The 27,541-nt window shown below is 39.7% G+C and overlaps 1 protein-coding gene across 7 annotated transcripts in view; it reads right to left on the bottom strand.

The window, feature by feature from the left end:
* Positions 1 to 27,541, bottom strand: part of LOC149183927 (calcium/calmodulin-regulated receptor-like kinase 1) — a 173,962-nt gene that overhangs the window by 16,335 nt on the left and 130,086 nt on the right. For all 7 annotated transcript variants that reach the window (XM_089417321.1, XM_089417323.1, XM_089417317.1 and 4 more), the window contains 2 exons: positions 20,004 to 20,089; positions 19,802 to 19,873 (listed from right to left, as the gene is read on the bottom strand). In XM_089417321.1, coding sequence (XP_089273447.1) covers positions 19,802 to 19,873; positions 20,004 to 20,089 — 158 coding nt within the window. The remainder of the gene's footprint in view (positions 1 to 19,801; positions 19,874 to 20,003; positions 20,090 to 27,541) is intronic.

The following is a 27,541-nucleotide window of genomic DNA, read 5'->3' on the forward strand; positions in this document are numbered from 1 at the left end:
ACTGTGACAATGAAAGTTTGAAGTTTGAAGTTGGCAATTATAACTCATTGGTAATGATTGTGAATTATGAATATGATGCTTCGTGAAAGACTAAAGTTATTTCATTTCATTTCATTAATCATATTTCATTTTATAACATTTCATTTCATGTTAACAGTTAGAACTTAGAACTTAGAAATATCTAAGATATTATTTCTTGTAATGGTTAAACTTAGCTTACAAGTACAACTTTGGTGATCAATGATGATAAATGTTATATATTGAATTTTCAATTTTGAAAGCTTGAAGTTGAAACTTTAAGATTGAATTTGATGAATCATGATTCACGAGACTCAGTATGTTGCAGTTGTAATATGTATGTTACTAACTTGTGGACATGGTTGATGAAGATTATAACTTCTAGATGATTGATGTGATATGGTTCAATGATCAATCTATGTTTTTTTATGTTTTTTATATCTAATTCATCATTCTACATGTTTTTGTTGAGATATATGTATCAAAAATTAAAAAATATAAAAAATATATATATTTTTAAAAAATCTCTCCGAGATTCGCTCCCAAACCGGGAGCTTCGGAAAATGTCGCTCCCGCTCCCGTTTTCGCTCCCGCTCCCCTCTTTCGCTCCCGCTCCCAAAGTAACATTGTTGAAGCCCATTACCAAGAAGTGATCCATCCAAGGTGAATCTTTGTTCTTGCAGGAGGCTTGTTTCTGAAGTATTTGTTCGAAGGATTAGTGTGTTGACCAAAATGCTCACACAAATGAAGATCAAAACAATGATATTTCACACGGCCAACTTGGTCACAATGTTGGCATTTCACAATCTGTTGTGAATGTCGAGTAGAAATAGGTGAAGAATGGTCCTGAAGAAATTCAGCACTCTAAAATGTGATGAGTTTTGAATAATATGGAGTATGAAAGGATACCTCCTTCTCATATCTAAGACCTGTTCTGTGCTTGTTGCTGACAAGCTCTTCCCAAGGTTTAATTATGGGCTTGGGAAGTGCAGATTGAATTTTTGCATCTGCACGCAACTCTTCTCTTTCAATGACTTGATTAGTTTATGGAAGTTGATGGGATCCTGTCACAATCTCAAAGAGAGGATTGTTCTGAACAAAAAGAAGTTCAAAATGATGCTTACGCTATTGTAACTCATCTCATTGTTGTTGAAATTTCTAAGTCTAACCCATTAGAAATTTTACTGCACTATCTAGTTAATTTCACCTACTTGTTCAATTATTGAACAAGTTATTTAACCATATAAATACTAAAATAAACACAATGCAGTCTCAACCATCTACAAATCATCAATTGAAAGAAATAGACAAACACACAAGGGCCATCGTTACTTTTGGACAATTGTCCCGAAAAAAACCCAACTTGGGAAAATCGGTGCAGCAGTTCTGAGGGTTTTATTTTTAAGCAGCTTTTCTTGAGTACAATTGGGTGCCAAATAGGCTCACCTGACAGAGAAATCAATCTGGCAACAATACCTCTCTTCAGAAGCAAATATTCGGCAAGTTTGCTCCACGAAAACTCTCCAATGCCTCTCTAAGGCACTGCGTCAAGCCTCCTCGCCTCTACGTCAGCCTGAAACCCTCTGTGTCAGCCCTCTGATGCTCTGCGCAGGGTCTCTAGCCCTCTACGCCACTTTTGCAACCTTTGTGTCTCTCACGCAAGCCCTCTGGTCCTCTGCGTCACTTCTACAGCCTCTATGTCTCTCACGCAGGCCCTCTGGCCCTCTGCACAGTCACTCTGGCCCTCTGTGTAGCTTCTGTTGGCTCTGCGTCTGCCTCTCTACCTCTATGCTAGTCTTCCGACACTATCTTTGCCTCTCTGCTATGCACTCACTGCCCCTCGCTGCAACTCTGATCACTAGTTCGATTTCTCTTAGCAAACCCCGCTCTAGAAAATCGAACTAACTGATCAATCTTGGTGTATCTCCAACTGACCCTCAAGCCTCTTCTTATACTTTTTATGTTGAGTCTTCAATGGCCAAGATTACATCTCTAATCAATGGCTAAGATTAGATTTGGCTTGATCCATGTCATTTAGAACCTTCTCACCCAGTTTTATATTAATACCCATTAATATTTTTATTTTCCTAAGTTTAGACTTAGGAACCCATTAAAAATATTAATTATTTTAATATCTCCTTAACCAGGTGGAATTTCCCCAAACCATTTTTGGGTCTTAGAGATCTCATGTGCTTTAGCCTCTCCACCAATTTTCATGGCTAGATCACATCCGATGCTTCCCAAATCAACACTCCCTCTTAACGAGGAATGTGCTCTAGTAATGCTCTGTCATTGAACATTACCCTGATTATCTGGCACTGGTACCTGTGCTGATGTTTGGCCTTGCTGCCCAACAGCTACTGCATTGTTGCCTCCTGTACTGTTGCCCATGGTTCTACCACTGCCACTGCTACATCTGTACTACATCTCCCTCTGCATCTACATTGCAGCCCTCTCTCATCATGCTGCATCGTGCTGCCCATAGCACTACCACTACTACTACTGCACTGCAATTCAATTACTGAGACGATGGTAATTAATCTACCCAACAACTAACATTCTTGTCAGGCTAGAAGCCCTCCTGATGCTGAAGCGAGCTCTGTTGCTACCCAGCGCTCCCTCTGTTGCATATGCGTTGCTACGACAACTTTGTGCCTCCCGCACTGCCATAAACACATTTGTGCCTTCCTACACTGTTGCAACCTCCTTTGTGCCTCTTGCACTACTGCAACCCTCTCTGCGTTGCCAGGAACTACTACACTCTAGCATTGTTCTGCCACTCCATCTGCATCTTACTTCTACTGACATTCGTCATCCTACTACTGTCACTAGGGGCTCCCATAGCCAGATATGATCCAAGAGTTTGGGTACCTCAAGGATCTTACCCCACATCTCCTGTAGTCCTCCTGACTACAGCTCGATGTCGCCCCACCTCTTCTCTAGAGGTTCATGGCACACAGAACAGACAGGATCCTGGCCTTCCAGATAACAAAGTTGGATGCCCCATCCAACCTGTCCTGATCCCTCAGTCTGTTCATTGTCATCTCCACTCTTCTCTTCAACTCCCTCTGAGTCTCTACTTCCCTCCTAGAAGTTCTCTCCTAGACTCCCTCTAAGTCTCGATTTCCCTCCTGGAAATCCTTCTGCCTTTCTAATATGTATTCTCAGCCTTCTGTTGAACTGCCCTTCGCTGCAAGAGATCACTAACTCGATTTCTTAGCAAACCCTGCCCCAGAAAATCGAATTCTTGATCAACTTGGTGTGTCTCCAACTAACCCTCAAGCCTCCTCTTATACTTTTCTTGTTGACAAATCAACGACTAAGATTAGAACTGGTTTGATCCTCGTTATTTAGAACTTTCTCACCCATATTATATTAATACACATTAATATTTTAATTTTCCTAAGTTTAGACTTAGGAACCCCATTAAAAATATTAATTATTTTAATATCTCTCCATCCGGGTGGAATTTCCCCAAACGATTTCTGGGACTTGGAGATCTCATGTGCCTTAGCCTCTCCACCAATTTTCATGGCTAGAGCACATCTGATGCTACCAAAATCAACACTCCCTCTTAGCGAGGAATGTGCTCTAGTAATGCTTCACCACAGAAACATCACACTGATCCTCTGCATCGGTACCTGTGTTGATGCTTGGCCTACTGCCTCACATCCTCTGCACTGTTGCTTCCTGTACTGCTGCCCATGACACTGCCACTGCCACTGCTACATCTGTACTGCAACTCCCTCTCAACATGTTGCCCATGTTGCCCCTAGCACTGCCACTGCTAACTGCTCTATTGCAAATCAGTTATGGAGAAGTACGTAACTGACTTCCCCCAAATACTGACATCCCAGTCAGTCTGGAAGCCTCATGATGCTGAAGTTGCCTCTGCTACTAACCCATGCTCCCTCTGTTGCCACTGCGCTGCTGCAAACACCTCTGTGCCCCTTGCATTGCTGCTACAGACTTCTGCACTCTAACCTTGCCTTGCTGCTCCACCACACTTTGCTCCACCCGACATCTGTCATCATGCTATTGTTGTTAAGGGCTCCCATAGTTGGATGTGATCCAAGAGTTTGGGCACCTCAAGGATCCTACCCTTAGTATGTAGTCTTCCTGACTACAACTCGATATCACCCCACCTCTTCTCTAGAGGTACATGAGCACTCATGTCACAATCGTCATTAATGTCAACCTCTTTCTCCGCCTTAGCTGGAGTTGCCTTTGAATCGGAAGTATCTCCCTAGTTTTTCTTCCTAAGACACTGGGATGCATAATGTCTCAACTCCCCACAGTTGAAGCACTTGACCTTGGAGATGTCCTTTTTCTTCCTCTTCCCTTGTTGTCCCACAGATGCTAGAGTCGCATCCTCCTCCTCCTCCTCTTTCTTGACTCAAACTCCCTTACCACTACTCCCCGCCTTGGTCATTCTCTTGATCTCTTCCTATCGAAGAGCTTTCCACATCTCCTCTCAACTGGGAAGAGTCGCTCTGCCCAAGATGCTTTGGACAAATGTCTCCCAATCCTCGGAGACTACATTTAGAGAAGTCCTGACAATAAACTATGGATCCGGTGTAGATTCCACGAAAGTAAGTTGGTCTCGAATTTCCCGCAATCTGAGGAGGAAGGGAACTATCTCCTCTCCCTTCCTCATCTGATATGACTACAGTTGATTCTCCAATAGCATCTTCTGCTGCATGGAAGAGCCCTGATATAACATTGTCAAAGTGTCCCACATCTCTTTTGTTGTGTTCTTCTCAGCAATATGTGGTATGACATGATCTTTGACCCATCAAGGATCATGCACTTCGCCCTCACCTGGGCATCCTCATACTTCTCATTCTCAGTTGGGTCAACTGGGATAGCCACTACTTTCAAGGCATAGTCTGTGATGTGATCTCGATTCAGGACTACCAGGATCCTGGCCTTCGAAATGACAAAGTTGGAAGCCCAGTCCAACCTATCCTGATCCCTTAGTTCGTTCACTGCCATTTCAGCTCCTCTTTTGTACTCCATAAAGTCTCGACTCCCCTCCTGGGAATCTCCCTCTGAGTTCTGATTTCCCTCCTGTAAAATCCTTTGGCCAGCCGTCGAACTGCTCCACTCCAATCCTCCTTGCAACTACAACTCAAATCTGGATTCCTTGGCTAGAAATTCATTGAGGCAGTGATTCCCTCTACCTTGGTTTAGTCTCCTTAGACATTATTCTGTATCGACAGAAACTGCGTCTAACCAGCTCCTCAAATCACAATCTGCCCACAGCGCACTAAGCCCTAGCAACTGAAGAAACTGAGCCTTTCAAGCTTTGCGCAATCCTAACAAAGGTTAAATCTGCCCCTCCAGCTAACTGCATCAATCCTACCTGGCTGAGCAATATGACGTGGCTCTTCGAGAGCCTCTTTTGCCTCTCTCTACCTCTGCGCTAGCCCTTCCCTTGGCTCAAAATGATGATGCAAGCTCTACGTCACTTGCTCTCTTGTTGCTTCGGCTCTAGAACAACGCTGTCTCTTGGGACAACTGCAAATTCTACAGATTTCTCCTACTAGCGTCTTCAGTTCTCCTGTAATCTGCAATCCCTTTGATACCATGTTGAAATTTCTAAGTCTGACACATAGGAAATCCCTCCTGTGTTATATAGTTTATTATCTCCTACTTGTTCTTTCCATTAACAAGTTATTTATAAATATAAATACCGAAATAAGCACAAATGCAACCTTAACACATATACAGATCAGCAACTGAAATAACTGAGACAATCACACAAGGGACACCATTATTTTTGGATAATCGTCCCCAGAAAAACCCAATGCAGGAAAATCAGTGGAGCAGATATGAGGGTTTTATTCAGAGTTGCGGGGGAGCACTCCCCACCCCCTCGAACCCACTCCCAATCCGCGCTCTGGGCAGGAGCGGGTCAGGAGCGCGCTCCCGGAAAAAAAAATTACGCTCCCTGCCAAAATCGGGAGCGAGTTCGGGAGCGTCGCTCCCGTTGCTCCCGAAGCAAAAATTACAGCTCGAGAGCGATCAAGGAGCGATCACTCACAAGCGTTTAATTATTTCTCCGGGAGCAATGCGCGTGACGCCGAGAGCGATTCGGGCGAAAAAAATCCGCGGACACGAAAAAAATAATAATAATAATAATAAAAATAAAAATAAATAAAATAAAAATTCATTTAAAAAAATTGTTTTAAAACGACTGGGGGGCAAAAAACAAATTCATTGTCACTTGGATGAGTTGAGGAGAAGTTGGAGAGCGAAGAAGATTGAGGAAAGGAGCGAGGAGCAAGCGTCGAGGAGCAAGCCTGCAAAGAGGTTAGTTACCTTAGTAAATTAGTAATTTAGTATTTTAAACCTTAGTTAGGTAGTAATTTAGTATAGTTTAGTTAGTTTAATTTAGTTTAGTTTAATTTATTTAGTAAAAAAATCATGAATCTAAATAAAATTAATAAATTAAATTAATTAGTCTAAATTAATTAAATTAATTTTCTCATTCATATTCCCATTCCCATTCCCATTAAAGTTTGCAGATTCAAAAGCCTACAAATATCAAACATCATGGACCTAGCTATATTTCTTGGCATTTTCCTCTTCTTCGTCCCTTTTATGGTTATTATGGAGCTGGAGAGTAGGAAACAGAGGGGCCAAAATGAAGAGGGGGATGAAGAAGCTAGAGAAAGTGGATTTGATGAAAACCCCGGTGAGGAGGAGCTGGAGGAGGGTGAACATGACTCTCAAAAAACTAAACAAGACCAAACCCCATTGTGAAAATATGTTAACAGGCCTGAAGCAGGGAAAGGGGGTGGAATCACTAAATTTCATTGCCCCCATTGCAACAATAATTACACAGGTTCATACACCCGTGCCAGAAAACACCTCTGCGGGAAAAGGCCATGGGATGGAGATAAACAAATAGGAATCAAAACTTGTGCAGCTGTGTCAACAGCAAATAGAGCCAAATACACAAGGGAAGAGGAGGAAACCCAATACAAATCTAAAAAATCAAGGGATTTCTTTGAACCAAGCTCACAATCACAAGCACAAAGAACTCCTTCAGCATCCTCCCAAGGCAGTGGATATGGAGGCACAGGGTCATCAGCTTTAACGCGTAGAACCATATCATATTTCCTTGATGAGGGGTGTAGGAATGATGTGGATTCAAAGATTTACAGGTTTCTCTATGCATGTTGGATACCATTCAATGTTCTTCGCTCACCTTATTGGCATGAAATGGTTTATGCCATAAATGATGCCCCTAAAGGATACAAGAGCGTTGAGTATGACAAGGCAAGAACCGTTGTACTTGATCATGAAAAAGCAAAAATATCACATTCTTTGAATAGAATGACAAGTTCTTGGACTGACCATGGGGTGTCCATTGTATCTGATGGATGGACAAATGTAAAAGGCAAGCCATTGATAAGTGTTCTTCCTGTGTCTGTTAGTGGTGCCATCTTTCTAACTGCACATGATTACTCAGACAAGTTCAAGACCGCCATCAACATTGCAAAAGCATTACTTGAAACAATTGACCGTATTGGGCCATACAATGTCATCCAAGTCATCACTGATAATGCTTCTAATTGTAAGGCAGCGGGAGCAATTATTGAGGATAAATACTCCAACATATTTTGGTCTGGATGTTTGGTTCACACATTGAACCTTCTGATGCATCATGTTGTCAAGAATAAAAATTCACAATACAAATGAATTGGTGATTTGTACAAGAAAGGCATACAAATGATAAAATTTATTACAAATCATAGCAATACCCATGGCCTTTTCCGCAGTCACTCAAGATTGGAGTTGTTGAAGATTGCGAAGACCAGATTTGGTAGCTATTACCTCACCTTCAAGCGCCTTTTGAAGGTAAGAAAGTTATTGGCTAGCATGGTATCAAGTCCACATTGGCAGGTATTAAAGGAAATGGCTACAAATGTAGCTGACAGGCGAGGTTTTGAACTGGTGGAGGAGACCGCTCTTGATGGTCAGTTTTGGACAAGTGTGAGGCAAGTATTGGATTTCACCAAGCCCATTTATCACATGATTCGGTTTGCAGATACAAACAAACCAGTGATTGGCGAGGTGTATGAGCAGATGGATACCATGTTGGGGCAAATAAAAGATACTGTTCATAACAAAGATCCCGACTTGTACAAATTGATTCACGATTGTGTGTGTGAACGGTGGAATAGACTTAATCTTCCTCTACATTGCTTGGCGTATATCCTTACACCAAAATACTACTCTACATCTTGGTTGGGCCAACCTGCACCAGGGGTGGGATTAGGACCAAACCCCATTTAGATGCAGAGGTAACTAGTGGATATTTGCAAGCATTATAAAAGTTGATACCTGACAGGGAGGAATGTGCAACTGTGCGCCTTGAAATAGGCAAATACTTCAGTGGCACTGGTTTGTTTGGTAACTTCCATGCAATGGAAGACAGACAGATTTGATTCTCTCACATGATGGGAAACATATGGCGGCCAGGGACTTCTGCCAAAATTGGCAAAAAAAAGTTCTATCACGGGTTGTAAATACTTCTTCTGCAGAGAGGTGTTGGAGCACCTATAGCTTCATACATAATGTGAAAAGAAACAGACTCAATGAAAACCGGGCAGAAAGCTTGGTTTATGTGCACTACAACTTGAGGTTGTTGAGTCATTACTGTGATCGGGCTTATGAGGATCCCACATATAAAATTTCGGACAACCACCCAGAGGATGACAATTTGGAGAATGGCACTATACATCTTGAAGAACTGGAAGAGGAACTTATAAGGGATGAAGATGAAGCAGCTGCAGCAGCCATGCCACCTCCACCATCCAGTAGCAGTGCTCGAGGCCCGAGTCTTGTTCCTTTGCTGTCGCCACCTCCATCTACACCCTCACGTTGAGGGCATGTGCCTTCTAGTTCTGGTCGTCGATCTATGCAGGAGACTCCTAGAAGACCACCACGACCTGTTTATACCCCTGGAGACTCTCGTGGCAAGGGCCACATGTAGATTTACAGTTTACTTGTCTTTTCTAGTTTCTATTAGTTTTCATAACTGTTGAGTCTTGAGTCCTTGACTCTTGACTCTTTCATATCATAATGATATTTTTTGTAAACAATATATCACTGTGACAATGAAAATTTGAAGTTTGAAGTTGGCAATTATAGCTCATTGGTAATTATTGTGAATTATGAATATGATGCTTCGTGAAAGACTAAAGTTGTTTCATTTCATTTCATTATTCATGTTTCATTTTATAACATTTCATTTCTTGTTAACAGTTAGAACTTAGAACTTAGAAATATCTAAGGTATTATTTCTTGTAATGGTTAAACTTAGCTTACAATTACAACTTTGGTGATCAATGATGATAAATGTTATATATTGAATTTTCAATTTTGAAAGCTTGAAGTTGAAACTTTAAGATTGAATTTGATGAATCATGATTCACGAGACTCAATATGTTGCAGTGGTAATATGTATCCTACTAACTTGTGGACATGGTTGATGAAGATTATAACTTCTAGATGATTGATGTGATATGATTCAATGATCAATCTATGTTTTTTTATGTTTTTTATATCTAATTCATCATTCTACATGTTTTTGTTGACATATATGTATCAAAAGTTAAAATATATAGAAAATATCTATATTTTTAAAAAATCGCTCTGGGATTCGCTCCCAAACCGGGAGCTTCTGAAAATGTTGCTCCCGCTTTCGCTCCCACTCCCAAGTAACATTGGTTTTATTATTATGCAGTTTTCTGAATACAACTAGGGTGCCCGAAATGGCTCACCCTTAAGAGATTTTTCTTGGCAGAAGTACCTCTCCTCGAAGACAGATATTCTGGCTGATCAGCAACCGGAGGATTGATCCCATAACAACTTTGATAGTTCCTTAGCTGGACAACGAAAGTTGCTCCAAGCTTCTCTCTGGAACTGCGTCACCCTCTACGGCTCTATGTCTGCCTCTCAGTTCCCAGTCTGTCGCCCGAAAATTCCTCAGCACTGCCTCTTTAACCTTGCGTCAGCTCTGCTAGCCTTTGCTACCTCTGCTTCTTCAATGTTGGCCTCCTCAGCCTCTACGTCAACCCTGGCTGCCTCTGCGTAACCTTCCTAGGCTTTGCGCTCTCTCCGGCACTTTCTCTGCCTCTCTGATATGTATTCTCAACCTTCTGCCGAACTGCCCCTCGCTGCAATAGATCACTAACTCGATTTCTCAACAAACCCTGCCCCAGAAAATCGAATTCTTGATCAAGTTGGTGTGTCTCCTACTTAAGCTCAAGCCTCCTCATATACTTTTCTTATTGACGAATAAAAAGCTGAGATTAAGTCCCTAATCAACGGCTAAGATTAGAACTGGCTTGATCCTCGTTATTTAGAACTTTCTCACCCATATTACATTAAGACACATTAATATTTTAATTTTCCTAAGTTTAGACTTAGGAACCCCATTAAAAATATTAATTATTTTAATATCTCTCCATCCGAGTGGAATTTCCCTAAATGATTTCTGGGTCTTGGAGATCTCATGCGCCTTAGCTTCTCCACCAACCTTCATCGCTAGAGCACATACAATGCTACCAAAAAACAATTATCCCTCCTTATCCATGATTTGATAGCTAGCAGCGTTTTCATGCCCAATAGAGTCGTTGAAGAACAAACCCTAATCTGCCCTGTTTTCCCTAAAACAACATTTTCCAGCAAACCCAGATTTGTAGTTTAGTGCGTAGCAAGCTATCTGAGCGTCTTACAGCCTTCGGCCAAAGTGTTCAAAGTTAGTAAAAGTGCTTGCAGCATCAGAATCTTTGCAAGATGGGTCAATTTGGTCATGTAAAGAGATTTGAACTCGATGGCATGTAATTCAAAGTCTATCCTGAAATGTCGAACCTTTTAATAAATGTAGGATGGGAGCCAATGTTCCATCATTTCAATGGGCATAATCTTAGTTGGCAACACTGCAAGATTCAGGACCCTGCAGTTCCCTGTTATAGAGGAATTCGTTGTTGAAGCAACAGGTTTGCAAAATGAGGGTGAAAGATGGTTTAAAAAATAGATGTTGCAGAATGTAGATTTCAATTTTTTATTGAAGGAGGACTATCAGAATCAAGATTGGAATGCAGGGGTCTTCCAATGTATGTTGAAGCTTGAATGGTCTATTGCCCTTAGAATTTTTCAGCTCTTCTTCACCTGTGAAGGTAGGTATTCGAAAGCCTACTTGTATCATATGAGGTTTCTTTGTCATTTGGCAAGTTTTAGCAAGATGAATTTACCATATTTCCTCCATCAAAGTTTGCTAAAGATGTGCACTAAAGCAAGAACAAGACCTGAGCTACAAGCCCATGATATTTTTCATCACGACCTAATTAAAATATTATACACTCATGAGTTAAATAAGCAGGTGGAGCAGTTGAGGAAAATGAGACAAAGAAACCCAAGACCACCTGTACCTAGAAGATCAAGGAGAGGCCACACTAGAGTTTCTGCCCAAACCGTAGCTCAGAAAACTAAGGGAGAATCTAGTCACCTTCATGTTGAAAAACATGATGAAGCCCCTATGAAAGCACCAGAGATTAAAGTTTATGAAAGGAGGACTAGAAATATACAGATAATTGTAGTAGAAGAGGAAGAAAAAAAATAAGAACATCACAAAGCAAAAAGGGAAAGCAAAAAATAGAAACAGAGGATGAAGAAGTTGAGACTGAGCTTAGGGTTTATGGAAAAAAAACTCACACTCGCCCTACTAATAAACTGAGACTAAATTTCAAAGCTAGAATGAACCCTAAGCTGAAAGAAACAATTATTATTGATGCAGAAGAGAAGACAATGCAAACTTCAAAGAGCAGAAAGAGACAGAGGAAAACAAAGCATGTTGAAAAGAAGGAAAAAACCCTAGAAGCTGACAAAGGTACACAAAAACTTGTTAGAAGGGTGACAAGGAGTCAGAACAAGCTAGACATCCTTACTCAGTTGCAGAAGACATAGAAAAATGATCAGTTTACTTCATGGGGCAGAGTATTACACAAACCCTAGTTTTGTTGCACAAACCCTAATGGTCCCTCAACAGTTTGACCTACTTAGTTTAATCTTTAAGCAGTAAATTATTTTTGATATATTGTGGTCATATATCAGAGATTTTTGTGGCTAAGGGAGTACAAGTCAATATGAGACAAGAAAGCCTTGAAAGAAGCAAGCAATTACACAGTTTTGGCATTATTTCCAAGTTCATGCATCAGTTGGCTACAAGGAGGGAATACAAGTTTGGGCTCAAGATATCAAGCCTGTAAACAAGTAAACAGTTCCAGATCCTATTTTGCAGTAGTGACTTCGCTATTGTTCCAGGATACCAGCAAGAGATACGCACAACATTATTATACTCTATTTTGACCAATGATATGTACCAAATTAGAGATCCGAGTAGCTAAGATGATAGGGTTATTATGATTTTTGTTAATTAAACTCTCAAATTATGTAAATATTTTGTAATTATTGCGACCATAATTTAAGAAGCTTATCTATATTGTATTTTTCCTATATATTACATGAGAAATATGGATAAAAGGTGGGTTTTTGAAAAATGAAGTCATTGAGAGAGTTTTTACTATTTAGAAGGCTTATTCATTTCAGTTTGCCAAGATCAGTAGATTCTGACCAGTGATATAAAGATTCCTGTGATAGTAAGTCTTAGTATGTATTCTCTGTATGTTTTACTATTCTTCTTTTATAATCTCATGCAAATATATGTCTTATGAGTATTTGAATAAGAATAATTAATTCAAAATTCATCTCTGGTTTGATGCTCTGAGTTGAGATTTTCAAATATTCTCATTTTGATCTTCTAAAGCTACTCTAGGATTCACTATGTATGCCCTATTGTAGTGGACTGTTCTCCTACTTTCTCCCTCCATCTATAGCAATGACAAAGGTCTAGGTATCCACCTTGCCTTTATCAATCCTAATCAGACAGCCAGTTATCTTGGTAAATTAATCTAAACCCTATTTGCTTGACTCCATCACCCAATGAACTATTTCCCTCAGGCCCAACCAAACCCTACATTACACAACATATCTAAAGATCTAGCCACTGTATAAAGTACAGTCAGTTGTTGATTTCAGTAATTAGACTATCACAGAGAGAGCCCTCTCTAGATTGAAGGGGCTAGCCTTCAATATATAAGTTGGAGTGAAAAGGTTACCTTGGAAACTTCTCTCCTACAGCTAAAAGGACATTTCTAAGTGATAACACTTTTAGGGGAAGAAATTTACGACATTATCATTGTAAAAAAGAAGAGCACAAGGGGAAGAAAGGTGATCTTGGCAAGGGTTTCCAATCAGCGTCTTCTAAATATGGTACACCAAAAATCTTCGAACCATTTGTTTTATTTTTTATTAAGCTTTGATTAAATCATTTCTAGATTGAACTTAGGATCGACTTTACTTATTTTTGGGTTATTTAGATTAAATTTGTAATTTGTAATTAACTCTTTAAAAACATGACTCTAATAAGGTAAATTTAAATTAATTTCCATTCATTTTTTTTTTAACTAAGCTAAGCCTTGACCGAGGCCAACCCCAACATTGGATGGCAAAACGATCTGCCCACCAATGGGATGCTATCACAAGGATTGCGTGAAGCTCAGTCAAGCACGGATGCCCCTTGGGATAGATTAATTCCCCTAAAGGTGGCTCCCATCCTCAACCCCTCCCCATGAAATTTGAACCTATGACATGGTGGGGACTAAAGCTAGGATAAATTTTTATTTATGTTAAAAAGAAAATTAGTTAAAATAGGATTTCGTAATTTTATTTTTCCTTGGGATTAAATTTTAATAACTTTGTAGGTTAGGTCTAAGACTTTTGTGATCCATAATGTAGAAAATAGTCTTTCAGATTAATCACATTGTAAGGATTGGGTCGACGTTTCGAACCAACTAATGTGGTTCATCCTCAGGACAAGGTGATAAGTCAATATGGAAGAGGGTTGTCGATGACACTTGTGTCATCTGGCCTCATGGACGAGAGAAACTAGATCTGTTTCTCAAGCACCTGAATTCTCAATCAGATTCCATCAAGTTCACCATGGAAGTTGAGGAGAATGGTCGTCTTCCCTTTCTCAACATTCTCCTTTCTAGGAGGGAGGATGGTTCCATTTGTCACCAAGTTTTTCGAAAGAAGACTCACACGAAACAGTACCTCCATGCCAATTCTCATCATTTCCCAGCTCAGAAATTCGGGGTTCTCAGCACTCTCGCTACCCATGCTCTAAGAATCTTCGATGATGACCACCTTGATCAGGAGAAATCTCATCTTCTTGAGGTTTTTGAAAATAATGGGTATAGCAGATCCCATAGCCTCAAGGCCTTTCACAGAGCTAGCAAAGAGCCGAGGGTTAAACCCGCTCTTGTTGATCCTATCTCTAAGGTTTATCTCCCATATATCCAAGGAACCACGGATAGGATTGCCCATATTCTTAAGAAGACTAATGTCTCTTCTTCCTTCAAACCTCTCAATACCATTAAAAATTCTCTTAGATTGGTTAAGGACCCTATTGACCCGAAGGACTCAAAAGGGGTCTACCTCGTTCCCTGCTCCTGTGGTATCCCCTACATTGGAGAAACAGGAAGGTCTATTAAGCAGAGGATCAATGAACATGCTGCTGACATTAGACACAATCGCTCCCGCACATCAACCCTTGCAGAACATGCTGAGAAATCAAAACACCATGTCTGCATTGAAGAATCCAAAGTCATTGCTAAAATTGATCATTTCCACCACAGGAAACTCAAGGAAGCAATTGAGATTGAGAGGCATGCCAAAAACCTTAATAGGGATGATGGCTGGAAATTAAGTAAAAGTTGGATTCCAACTCTCGCTTCATAACTCCTCCGCCCTTTCCTCCCCTTTATCTTTATTTGACTTCATATGTTTTATATCCTAGAATTATTTGCTTTCCTCCTACTAATGGTTATACCTTTCTTTGCTTTCCTCCTTTCAAGGAGGATGAACTATCCTCTAGCTTATGGTCTCATTTATTGTAGAATTCTATTAAATAGTCCTTATTGAGGTTTTCATAAAAAAAATTAATAAAATATTCTAAAATATAACGAAATTAAATGAAGCTTCAACCTAATATTCTTTAATAAAGTCACCCCCAATTTTAAATAATTATTTTAGGTCATAGTATTATAAAAATTGATAATTAATTTATTACATAACAACTAATTTTCAACCAAATATTATTATATACATTAATGATTTTTAATAGTGTTAGTAACCAATTTATTATATCATAACCGCCAGTTTTCTACCTAATTCACATTGAATAGGTCAACCCTAACTAATAATATTATAAATTATTCTTAGATAATATTATTATTTGAATTGATAAATATATTAATTATTTTTAATATTATTACTAACTAATTTATTACATAACAACTAATTTTCAACCAAATATTATTATATAAACTAATTATTATTATAACGGCTAGTTTTCTACCTAATAGGTCAACCCTTACTAATAATATTATATAAAAAAACTATTATTATTTTAATATTATTATTTATTATATCATGATAACGGCTAGTTTTCTTCCTAACTCACATTGATTAGGTCAACCCTAACTTAAAATATTATATAAATAAGATTTTCTTAGAATTTACTATTATTTAAATTGGTAAATCATTGACAATTTCAATATTAAATAATTAATAATTACATGACAGTTAGTTTCTATCTAAATATTAGTTAATTACTCCTAAATAATTTTATTTCACCAAAGGTTAATTTTGAGCAGCTAACACTAAACAATGATGCATCCATGTTATTTATTCTCTCAAATCGATTGATTTCTCACCTTGTCCTGAGGATGAACCACATTAGTTGGTTCGAAACGTCGACCCAATCCTTACAATGTGATTAATCTGAATGATTGTTTTCAACTTTGTATGTTTCAATTTTTTTTTTAAATTAGCAATTAAAATAGATTGCATTTATTTTGTAATTTAATTTAGGTTAGATATTAAAAATAACAAAAAATTTAAGTTTTCTTCCGCAATTTTTTTTTCATAAATCTCACCTAGGATTATTTCATTTTTATTAGATTAATTTAAAAATATCCCTTTTTTAGATATAAGTAGAATTTAGGATTGGTTACATTTTTGTCTTTTATTTTTAGTAATTAACATTCTTTAGTTAAACGTTTAATAAGTTTTTAATTGGTAATTAATTTAGATTACATGTATTTATAGATTTTAATAGAACGAAAAAAAACCACTCTATTCTTGATCGATAAGACAAGATGGTGTATTTCTAGTTAAAAAACCTTTAAAGTCGAAGGAACTTAGCACAAGTGGTAAAGGCACACGTTTTGTGGCCAAGCTACCTGGGTTCAAGTCTCTAGAGACATGTTGTTCAGTTGGCACTTGTGGCATTTATGAAATTTTTGTTCTACTTAGTGAAATAGTGGCAGTTATTTGTACGAGAGTACCAGTTCCATCAAGTCAAAATGTTCTCATTCTTGTCAAAAAAAGAAAAAACTTTAAAAGTTTGGGATTTTGATCTTTGAAATTTAAGACCTTGATTTTAAACACAATTATCTTTTTTTGGGCCTTTCACAGATAAACTTTACACATAGTAATCATGTATACGAATATGAAAGAAGGTTTTAGTGATAACACCGCTCCTTTCACCATTTTCAACAAAAACGCTAAAGATTATAAAATTATAAAAAAATGTCTCCCAGTTGAGAAATCAACTTAAGGCCATCGGAGATACTATTGATGATGCAATGCTCGTTACAGTGACACTTAATGGATTTCCTTCTTCGTGGGATCCATTAGTACAAGGTATTTGTGCCTTAACTGAGCTGCCTAAGTTTGATTAGCTTTGCACTGATTGTGTCCGAGAGGAGGGCAGATTATTGTCCAAGAACAACTTGCAGAGACCTCAGGATGATGAGACTCAAGCCCGTGCCACTCATGCAAGGAAAGGAAAAGGAAGGAGAAATTGTGGTAAGAAAGCTATAGGTGGAATATGAACTCCAACTCAAGGACCAGAAGAAGAAGGATCTCTCAAAGACCAAGTGCTTCAAGTGTCATTCATTTGGACACTATGCTTCACAGTGTCCTCAGAAGAAAAGGAATGGAAAGCAGCATGCATCAACAATCGATATTGATGATGATGAGCATCTACCACAGTAGAAGACAAAGGAATCTAAACTTGATGAGATTGAAAATGAACTTCGGAAAGAATATTTCTTTGTATCCACTCTTACAGGCACTATTACAGACAATAGTGATGGTTGGTGGACAGTGGTTCTTCTAGTCACATGACAGGTTCACAAGATACTCTCACTGATTTGACAAAGAAGGATTCAGCACTGCAAGTGGTACTCGGAGATAATGCCAAGATTGCAACGAAAGGAGTTGGGACAACATCATTCTAGCTGGAGTCTAGAGATTCTCTACACATGAGAGATGTATTATTTGTACAAGGATTGCTAAGGAACCTACTCTCTATTTCAGCATTGGAGGATAGACGTTACAGAGTTGCATTTGTGGATGGTTCGACTCTTCTATGGCTTAAGGGCTCGAGCATAGACTTAGCATAGGTGATTAGTGTTCGAAAGGGAGGACTATACAGATTGTTAGGTTGTCCAACACAAGCATTGGTACATAACAATATTGATAGTGAGGAGTAGGAGGCTCCAAAGGATGTGGATTCCTCTAGTCAAGTTGTTCATCCTTCAGACTATCAGGAGGAGTCAGTTGAGCCAAGAGAGTCGGTGGACCTACCAAGAAATGTTGCAATAACCAAGAAGAGTCTGACCTGGCTTCGTGACACTTCGCAGGATGCAGAGAGGCATGCAACTCCCAATTGTACTTTCAGGGAGAGGAGACGACAAAAGAGGTTCTGGAGCTATATGGCATTAATGAGCCACATCATTGATTCTAAGTCTTCCAGTTATGAGGAGACAGCAGACCAACAAGTTTAGATGGATGCCATGATGGAGTATCAGTCCATCATGAAGAATGATGTGTGGGAGATAGTTCCAAGACCATAAGGTAAGTCAGTAGTGACGTCCAAGTCGATTTATAAGATCAAGCATGCAACAGATGGCAACATCGAAAAGTACAAAGCGAGGTTTGTGGCGAGAGGGTTCTCCCAGAAAGAGGGAGAGGACTATGACGAGACCTTTGCTCTACTCGCCAGGTACATTTCTATCAAGACTATTGTTTCTATTTTGCTTCAATTATGGGTTGGAGTTTACATCAGGTGGATGTAAAGACCACGTTCCTCAATGGTGTGATTGAGGAGGAAGTGTACATAGAGCAACCTCAGAGCTTTGTGATACATGGGAAGGAATCCCATGTTTGCAGATTGAAGAAAGCTTTGTATGGACTCAAGCAGGCACCCAGGGTATGGTATTCCAAGATTGATGGATACTTGATGGTATTATAATTCCCCCTTGCATATTTCTTGCAAAGGCTGTCCCAGATACACTACTATTGCTTCTGGATTTCATTTTCCATCAGTTATTTTGCAATAAGTAAATACATAGAGCCTCAAGTGATATTCAAGGTTTCAACAAAATTCTCAAAAGAGGGAGTTAGGCTCATAAATGTAATGACATGAGGCACATAAATGTGATCACGACAATATCTTCCCCATCTACTGCTTTTCCTATTGCAAGCAACTGATCTCAGATGTCTTCAAACTTCAGAAAGTGTTCTGAAATCGAATCACCCTCCTCCATCTTTATTGAAAACAACCTTTCATGGTAAAATACCCTACCTCTAAGAAATTCTCATGCATCTCTCATAGCCTTGACCAAACTATGAAGGCATCCTCTGCATCTTGCACTTGTGGGAGCATGCCATCAATCACAAGCAACTTTAGAAACATTGCTACATCTTTCCTCTAGAATCAAATTCTTCATGTTGATCTTCATCATCAGGATCTATCGTTTCCGTGCTAGTCACCACCCACAACAATCACCTGTATTGGAGGATAGCATCCATGTCTGGCTTCTAGCATAGTACCAGAATTTGACCAAATTACGCCTTTCCATAGAGAAAGTCGACCAGGAATTCCATTTGGTCAACTTCCCCCCTGAATTCACATTCAATTCAGTCTTGACTGAATTGAATCAATTCCACACAATTGGATTCACCTTAGATTCAGTAGCAATTCTTTCTGCAATTTGAATCTGTACAAAAACCCTGTCACACATAAAAATCCCCATTCCCACCAGAAATTTGTATTTCTTACTGTTTATAGAGGTTAAGTTCCCCAACCAGAATACACTCAGGTTCGATTTCTCCATGACATTTTCTCATTTATACATGCCAATTTCTTAAATATATTTACAACGCTGGAAAAAGTAGTATCTACTTCAAATATTTTATTTTCTGTGGTTGGTTTATGCTATTTTTTCATGAGTTCAGAAAGTTCTTATTGACATATAGTATTTGCAGTGCTCCTTTACACTAATATATCCAGTAACATACAAACCATAAAATGCAATCAGAATATATGAAGAAAATGAAGAGCAAATATTAAAAAAGAAAATGTCTTGGATTACAGCAGGATAAAGATGACAACTCTGACCTAGCAAGTTCACAGATATTAGAGAAACATTTTAACTTTAAGGACAATAAATTCCTTCAACATTTTATCACAATTAATCATAAATGTGCAATTTCAACAGGAAAACATGCTAAACCAGTCAGAAGTCTGGAAGTTATGACTGGCCGAAAATGAAGTTCAGTTTTAACATACCCTTGCTCTCATAAGATGGTCTAACAATATATTTGCAGACTTTATGTCCCGATGCACAACTGGTGGTACAGCCTGTTAACAGTTAATCAATTGTGGATGTTAATTGTTCTCTATAAAAGGAGCTGTTCAACATTCTAGAATCCATGCACTGGAATGGAGGTTAATGAAGTATCATGTCCTACAGCAAAACTCTCAAGCATACCCCATCATGAAGATACTCAATTCCACGGGATACATCCTGGGCAGTAGACACTCTTTCTTCCCAGCTTAAGGTCCGTGCATTCTTATCTAACAGAAATATATTCAATTTACAAACTTGAATCAGTCCTAACATATACATCCCATTTTGTGCAAAGAATATCAACATCAAATTAGAATATTGACCAGAAATAAAATTTCTAGATGAACGCAATCTTATGTTCTAGGCAGAAAGAAACTACCCATATCTATAATATCACCCATGCACCTGTTGTGGATTGTCACCCACTGCAAAACTACTAAATAATTTACATATCTGATTTCCTATGCTGAGTAGCCATAGCTGTGATCATATGAATATCATATTATCAATATGCAATGGTTTTTCTCTTCTGCAGAAAAAGTAGAGATGAAGCTTCATTATTACTGATGACATCCTATCATGGAAACATAGACAATGGTGCTAGTATTTGATGTAAAACAATTGAAATCTAAGAAATGTACATAAAAAGACTATGACAAAAGAGTGACAATGAAGGAAGAGTAATGAATGGACAAGTTCGTGAGCCAAGATAAGACAACGGGCAAGACACACAAACTTTCAGGAAGACAAATGACATATGACGGGAATTAAAGAAAATAATGCATATAAACAATTGCATAGATATGGCTGATGAGGGGTGGATATTGCGTTGCACGAAACTTCTAGGAACCCGGCATTTAGGACCGTACCCCTACCCGAAACGCCGAAACTCCGCTGAAACTTGCCCATTATGTAATCATCTATGTGATTTAATATAGACATGGTTTTCCTCTAAAGTGTCATCTATGGGTATTATTTCTTTTTTTCTTGCAAGATAATGTGTTATACACCTCTCTCTCTCTCTTGTGAAAATTTCATCTATAGCAGCCACTGGAAATTATTCTCCTAACTGTATATACACCTCTCTCTCTATCTTGTGAAAATTTCATCTATTGCAGCAACTGGAAATTATTCTCCTAACTGTAAATTAAATTATGTAATTTATTTGCTATGACAAACCATGAATAGAATCACAACTGCAATTTTCACCATAAAAATATTGCAGAAAATAAATTACTGGAAACTAAGAAATTCTAGCTCACAAATAAGAATTTTGACACAGTTATTTTTGGACAATTGTCCCTGGAAAAACCCAATGAGGGAAAAATGGTGCAGCAGATGAGGGTTTTATTAATATTCTTCACAGCAGTTCTGATTACAATAATTTAGGTGCTCTACTGGCAATCTAATTTAAGGAAAACACTGGCAAAATTATTGTGAGAATTTTCTCTCGCCCCACAAGCTAATTTTTGCCACCAAAATTGCCTCCCTAGCCACATGTTGAACCTTTTGCGTCACCCTTTGCACAGTGCTTGAGTAGAACCTTTGGGGATTTCGACCTTCCTCTCATTGCCTCTTCCCAGGACTGAAATATTTCCTCCAGGGATGTTGCTAACCTCCTCTACCACCTGCTACTCACCCTTTGGCTCTATCTTCTCTACTGAATCTCTGCCACTGAGAAAATAGAACTACTTGGGCAACTAAGTCTCTGCACTGGTGTGTTCTCCATTACCACATCGATCCCTTCTTATATCTTTATGGTGGGACTCCAGTGGCCAAGATTAAATCTTAATCAATAGCTCAAATCATTTCTAGATCAATCCATGAGAGTTTATAGATGATTCTCACCTTATCTCAATTAATACTGATTAATTAACCATATTCCATAAGTGTAGACTTAGGAAATATTTAAAAATTGGCTAATAATCTAATTGAGACACTTCTACGTGGAATTTCCAAAAACGATTTATGGGTTTTGGATATCTCATGTATTCTAGCCTCTCCACCAAATTTTGTGGCTAGAAAACATCTGATGCTACAAAAACTAACTCTCCCTCTTAGAGAGGAATGTGTTCTAGTGTTGCACACCCTGCCACAACATTTTGTCTTTGTATCATCTCCTGTCACGTTGTTAATGTCTGGTTGTTGCTACCCACCAACTACTTTGCAACTCAGATGTTGCATTTGTGTTGATGTCATTGTTTTAAAAAACGGTCAAGTCAGAGCGAGCCAATGCCTGGTCAGGTCAAGTCGGCTTGGTGGCCGAAACGGAACGGTTGGCCGGGTTGTTACCAAGCCAGTCATTGACTTGGTCGACTCGGTAACAACTCGACCGACTTGGTAATGACTCAGCCGGCTTGGTAACAACTCGGTCGGCTCGGCTCTTTAACAAAAATCCTGAAGCACATTTGTCAAAATTTGTTCTGCCTCCTACATATCAATGGTTGGATTGTTGTTTATTGCATATTTATAGCCCTAAAGTAATCTATCACTATGAGAAAGTTTTGAAAATTACAAGGCCAACGTATGGTTATCCTAGTGGCATGAATTAGAAAACTGAAACAATGCATTGAGCCATACAATGTTTTTAAAAAGGCAAACGTTCTCGCAATGGACTAATAAATACATATTTACCTCTGATTGTTATGGAGCTTGACCAGAAATAAATCAAGGGTTGTTGTAGTCTAGTGATTGTCATTAGGCTAAGGCAGAAAAGAATCCTGGCATTGGTGGCTAAGTATGAACTTTGTATTGGACAATGCACTGGGTGCCATTTTGATATAATGGATATATTCATGAGCCTACTTTGATCATATGTTGTCTTCTCTCTATATTCTAAAGATTTGTGTTTGGAGACATGAATGAAAATCTTTAAAATTATGTTTTTTTTAAATAATATTAATAATAATAATAATAATGTATTTTTTTACAACGACTAAGTCATTGAAATCAAACCCGCTGAGTCGATACCAAGTCGGCGTCGGAGTCGACCCTCGGTCGTTCCCGACTCGGAGTCAGAGTTTTAAAACATTGGCTTGTTGACACTGTCATACTGCTACTAACTCTGCATCTACACTGCAACTCCCTCTCATCTGTTGTTGCCACAACTGCAACATCTACAACTGAAAATTTGTCCCTACTACTAGAACAGGTTCTCCACTGTACCCATTCGTTCTTTGAAATAGACGAAGTTAGCTCTCCCTAGAGATTTTGTGAGTATGTCTGCAACTTTCTCTTTTGTGGGAACATACTGTAATTGAACCGCCCTACGTTGTACATAATTTCTAATGAAATGACACCAAATATCTATATGTTTTGACCTATCATGAAACATTGGATTCTCAGAGAGCTTGATGCAACTCTGATTATCACAGTAGAATTTGGTTGCCTCCATTCTTTGCCTGAACAAGCTTACTAGCAGCTTCCGAAGCCATATAGCTTCGCATGTAACTGTGCTTGTTGCTACGTACTCTGCTTTTGCAGAGTTCAAAACTATCGACTTTTGCTTCCTGCTGCACCATGAAACCATCCCTGATCCAATGTTGAAGCAATACACAGAGGTACTTTTCCTATCTACTGAACTGCCTGCCTAATCTGCATCTGTGAATCCACATAGTCTGGTGTCATCCCCTCGGGTATATCTCAACCCATACTTGATTGTGTCGTGCACATACCTCAGAATATGCCTCGTTGCTGCCCAATGTACCCTCTTCGATTCTACCATGAACTGACTGAGAGTATTGACTGTGAAGCAAATATATGGCCTATTGTTGACCAGATACATGAGAGACCCAAGAAGTTGTCTATACAAGGTGGGGTCGACATCCTTGTCATATGATGCATCCATCTTCTTCTAGTTGGTGATCATGGGCGTAGACATGGGCCTACAATCCTGTATTTTGAAACTCTTCAAAATATTTGTAGTGTATCTTCCTTGCCCAAGGAAGATCTCCCCATCCTTTTGCTACACTTCCCATTCTAGAAAATAGTGCATCAACCCCAAATCCTTCATATCAAACTCTACTACCAGGTTCCTCTTGTAGTCCTCTATGAACCTTGAAGATCTTGTCAAGAAAAGATCATCCACATACAAAAATAGGATGAGTGGCTCACCCTCTACCATCAAATAGTAAAGTTTGGGATCTGCATCACTCTTCACGAATCCCATCTGCTGCAAGTAGTTGTTAATATGACCATACCATGCCCTAAGAGCCTATTTGACTCTGTATAGAGCTTTCTTCAGTCTGCACACATGAGTGCGCCTCTCATGAGTCTCGAAGCCCTTTGGTTGTTCTATGTACAACTCTTCCTCTATCACCTCATTCAAGAAAGTTATCTTGACGTCCATCTGGTGAATCTACCATCCCATCTGGGCTGCTAGGGATATAACTGACCAGATAGAGGTGTATATCGCAATTGGGGCAAAGGTCTCCTCATAATCTATCCCTTGTTTTTGTGCATACCCCTTTTCCATGAACCTATCCTTGTACTTTTCCACACTGCCATCTGCAACATACTTGATCTTGTAGATCCACCTAGAACCTACAACTGCCCTGTCTTCAAGCCTTAGCACTACCTCCCAAATATCCTTCGTCATGATAGCTACCATGGCGTCTACCCACACCCAATGTTGAGCAGCCTCCTGAAAGATGGAAGGTTTTGCAACTTGAGCCACCAATGCTTGGTACCTGTTAGGTTGCATTGTCTTTTGTTCATTCTAGGAGTTCCAATAAACTCCTTTGAATCTCTCAATGTCAGAAGAACTTCTCTGTTGGCTCGACCACTAATGGTGGGAGGTTCAACCAACTACTCCTCATCCTAACTCTGTTGCTCTGTCTGCTGAGAACTCCTCGTATCTCCTGCACCTAAGGAAATATTGGTACTAGTCACCTACTCAATCCCTGTGACTGACCTCTTGTTGGTCCCGTTGGCTTCCCATGTGGCTATCCTTATTGTTGGACTAAAGGAGCTTTTGGTCACTGATTCTGATCACCTACAAGCATCTCACGAGATCTCCTGAAAACTCGGTCCTCCATGAACTTCACGTCTTGTCTCACCACAATCTTCCTATTGCTAGGAATGTAGATCTTGTATGCCTTTAAGGTTTCGCTATACCCAACGAGAAACCCCTTCTCTGCAGTCTGATCCAATTGGGTACGCTTTTCATCTAGCACATGGCAATAAGAAACACTACTAAAGATCCCGAAGTGACTAACTTTTGGCTTCTTCGCTATGAAAACCCCTTTTGGCATTTTCTTCCCCAATGCTCTATGAGGAGTTCGGTTCTGAATATATATTGTCGTGTTACATGCCTTTGCCCATAGAAACCTAAGCAAATCTTGGTCCTATAACATAACCTTTGCAAACCTAACTATGGTTTTGTTTTTCCGCTCTGCTACCCCATTCGGTTGCAGATTATACAAGGTTGTCCATTCTTTTTTAATGCCTTCCTTCGCACAAAAATCTATGAAGTCCTTATCAATATATTCTCCACCATTATCTGAGCGAAGCACCTTGATCTTCTTCCCTGTCACATTCTCTATGAGAGCCTTAAACTCTTTAAAACGATCGAAGTCCTCATCTTTGGTCTTCAAAAAGTAGACCTAGGTTTTCCTGGAATGGTCATCAATAAAGGTGATGAAGCATTCGGCACCACTGAGAGCTCTAGTGGACATTGGGCCACAAATATCTGAATGTATAAGTCCTAACACACCATCTGCTTTGTTGTCACTTCTTGGGAATGTTGCCTTAGCATACTTCCCAAGTACGCATCCTCTGCACACATCATCATGTTCTGTGCCAAGTTCTGGAACCCCTGTTACTATTTCCTTGAGTATCTTGAGTGCTCCATGGTGTAGATGTCCCATTCTCCTATGCCATAACTCATTCAGATCCTTCCCACCACTATTGTAACTGCCTATCAGTTTCATTGGAGAGTCAAGTTGCAACTTGTACAGTCTGTTGCTTCGGACTCCAATCTGTCTTACCTTCTTCCAGCTTGAGTGTTTAATAAACACTCTCTTCCCTACGAAGTGGATATCATATCCCTTATCCTGTAACTGGGATACTGAAATCAAGTTCATAACCAGTCCTGGCACATGCAGTACATCTGTAGCATCGGTGCTTGCCCCTCACTCCCTCTAAAAATCGATGGTACCTCTCCCTACTGAAGTACACTTTACATTTTTTCCCATCGTATCTGGAAGTCCATCTGCTCCTTCTTGTAGCTAGAGAAATATTCTCTAACCCCTATCATATGAGTTGATGCTCCATTGTCCATATACCAGGCAACCTGTGAAGTTGAGCCTGATAAGCAAGCAAATTCATCCTCCAATCTGGAAGACAACTCTAAAGCTCCCTGAATATCAAATCAATCCATGGCCATTCTATGGGTTATTTCTGTTGTGTGTGGAGCATGATTGTTCACAGGTCTTTGTTTCAGCCGGATGTATACCCCAGGAAGTTTTGTACACCCCTCCACGCGGGGGGGTGCGGGGGGGACTTGTCCCCCCGCGGGGGTCCGGGGGCCAGCGGTACTTGGAGGAAAAGTTGAGATGCACCCGGATGCAAAAGGGGGAACGCATAGACCCCTACCTCACCATGATTCTAGAGATTCAAGATCATCTATCAATTGTTGGAGCAGCACCTCAAGCCACATAGCTGGTACGATTGGCACTCAATAGTGTCTCCAAGGAGTGGCAAGTATTCATCCAAAGCATTTGGCAGAGAAACCTTGCCAAAGTGAGACATGATGTGGGTCGATTTGCAGTAGGAGGAGTTGAGGCAAGACTTAGTGAAGAGCTCCATCAGTGGTAGTAGCAACGAGTCTAAGCAGGTGAAGAAAGAGGAGAATGTGGCCATCGCATCAAAGGGTCCTAGTCAGGGGCAGGGGGAGGAGAGGAGAAAGAAGGACTTGTCAAATTTCAAGTGCTTCAGATGTGGCGAGCTTGGTCACTACAGCACCTAGTGTCCTCTTAGGAAGAAGGACAAGGAGGAGAAGAAGGACCAACAGGAAGCATCGGTAGAGATCGATAGGCTTTCTTCCAAGTTGGAGGAAGACCTCGCCATGTTTGCTGACATACCCCCAGGAGTCAAATGGGGTGATTTGGTATTGTAGCCTCGGAGTGCTACAGATGGGCAAGATTCTTGAGGAGGTCCACCTCTTGAATCAAAACCTTGCTACGAGAGCCCACTGTATTTCAGTAGCAGGATGGATCAGTGGTAGTAGATGCAGTCATATGCCAATGTGATAGATGTAGAGTCTAGTTGCATGTTAGATCTTGGGGAGCACAGTACAAAGTTGGCAACAGTGCAGTTGACATAGTGCAGAGTCAGTAGCAGCACAGATGCCTCAGTGACAGCGCAGATACTAGCAGCAGTAAGAGACTCGGGTGGCAGATGTACCATACTACCCACCAACCATTGCGCAACTCTGATATACATTGCATCTATTTTGCTACTAACCCTGCTATACGGCTGCCAACACTGCATCCGCACTGCAACTCCCTCTCCAGCTGCTGTTGTTGAAACTACAACATGTACAACTGAAAAAAATCCAAAATATTGAATCAACAGTGATCAGTGTCATACATTTGTCACCTGAGTCTCTGACTGTTGCTAGTATCTACGTTGTCACTGAGGCATCTGCGCTACTACTGACTCTGCAATGTGCCAACTGC

Source organism: Pinus tabuliformis, chromosome 3_2 (assembly GCF_031772625.1).
Source record: "Pinus tabuliformis cultivar Carrire ecotype Pingquan chromosome 3_2, CPIR1, whole genome shotgun sequence".
NCBI classification, from domain to species: domain Eukaryota; kingdom Viridiplantae; phylum Streptophyta; class Pinopsida; order Pinales; family Pinaceae; genus Pinus; species Pinus tabuliformis.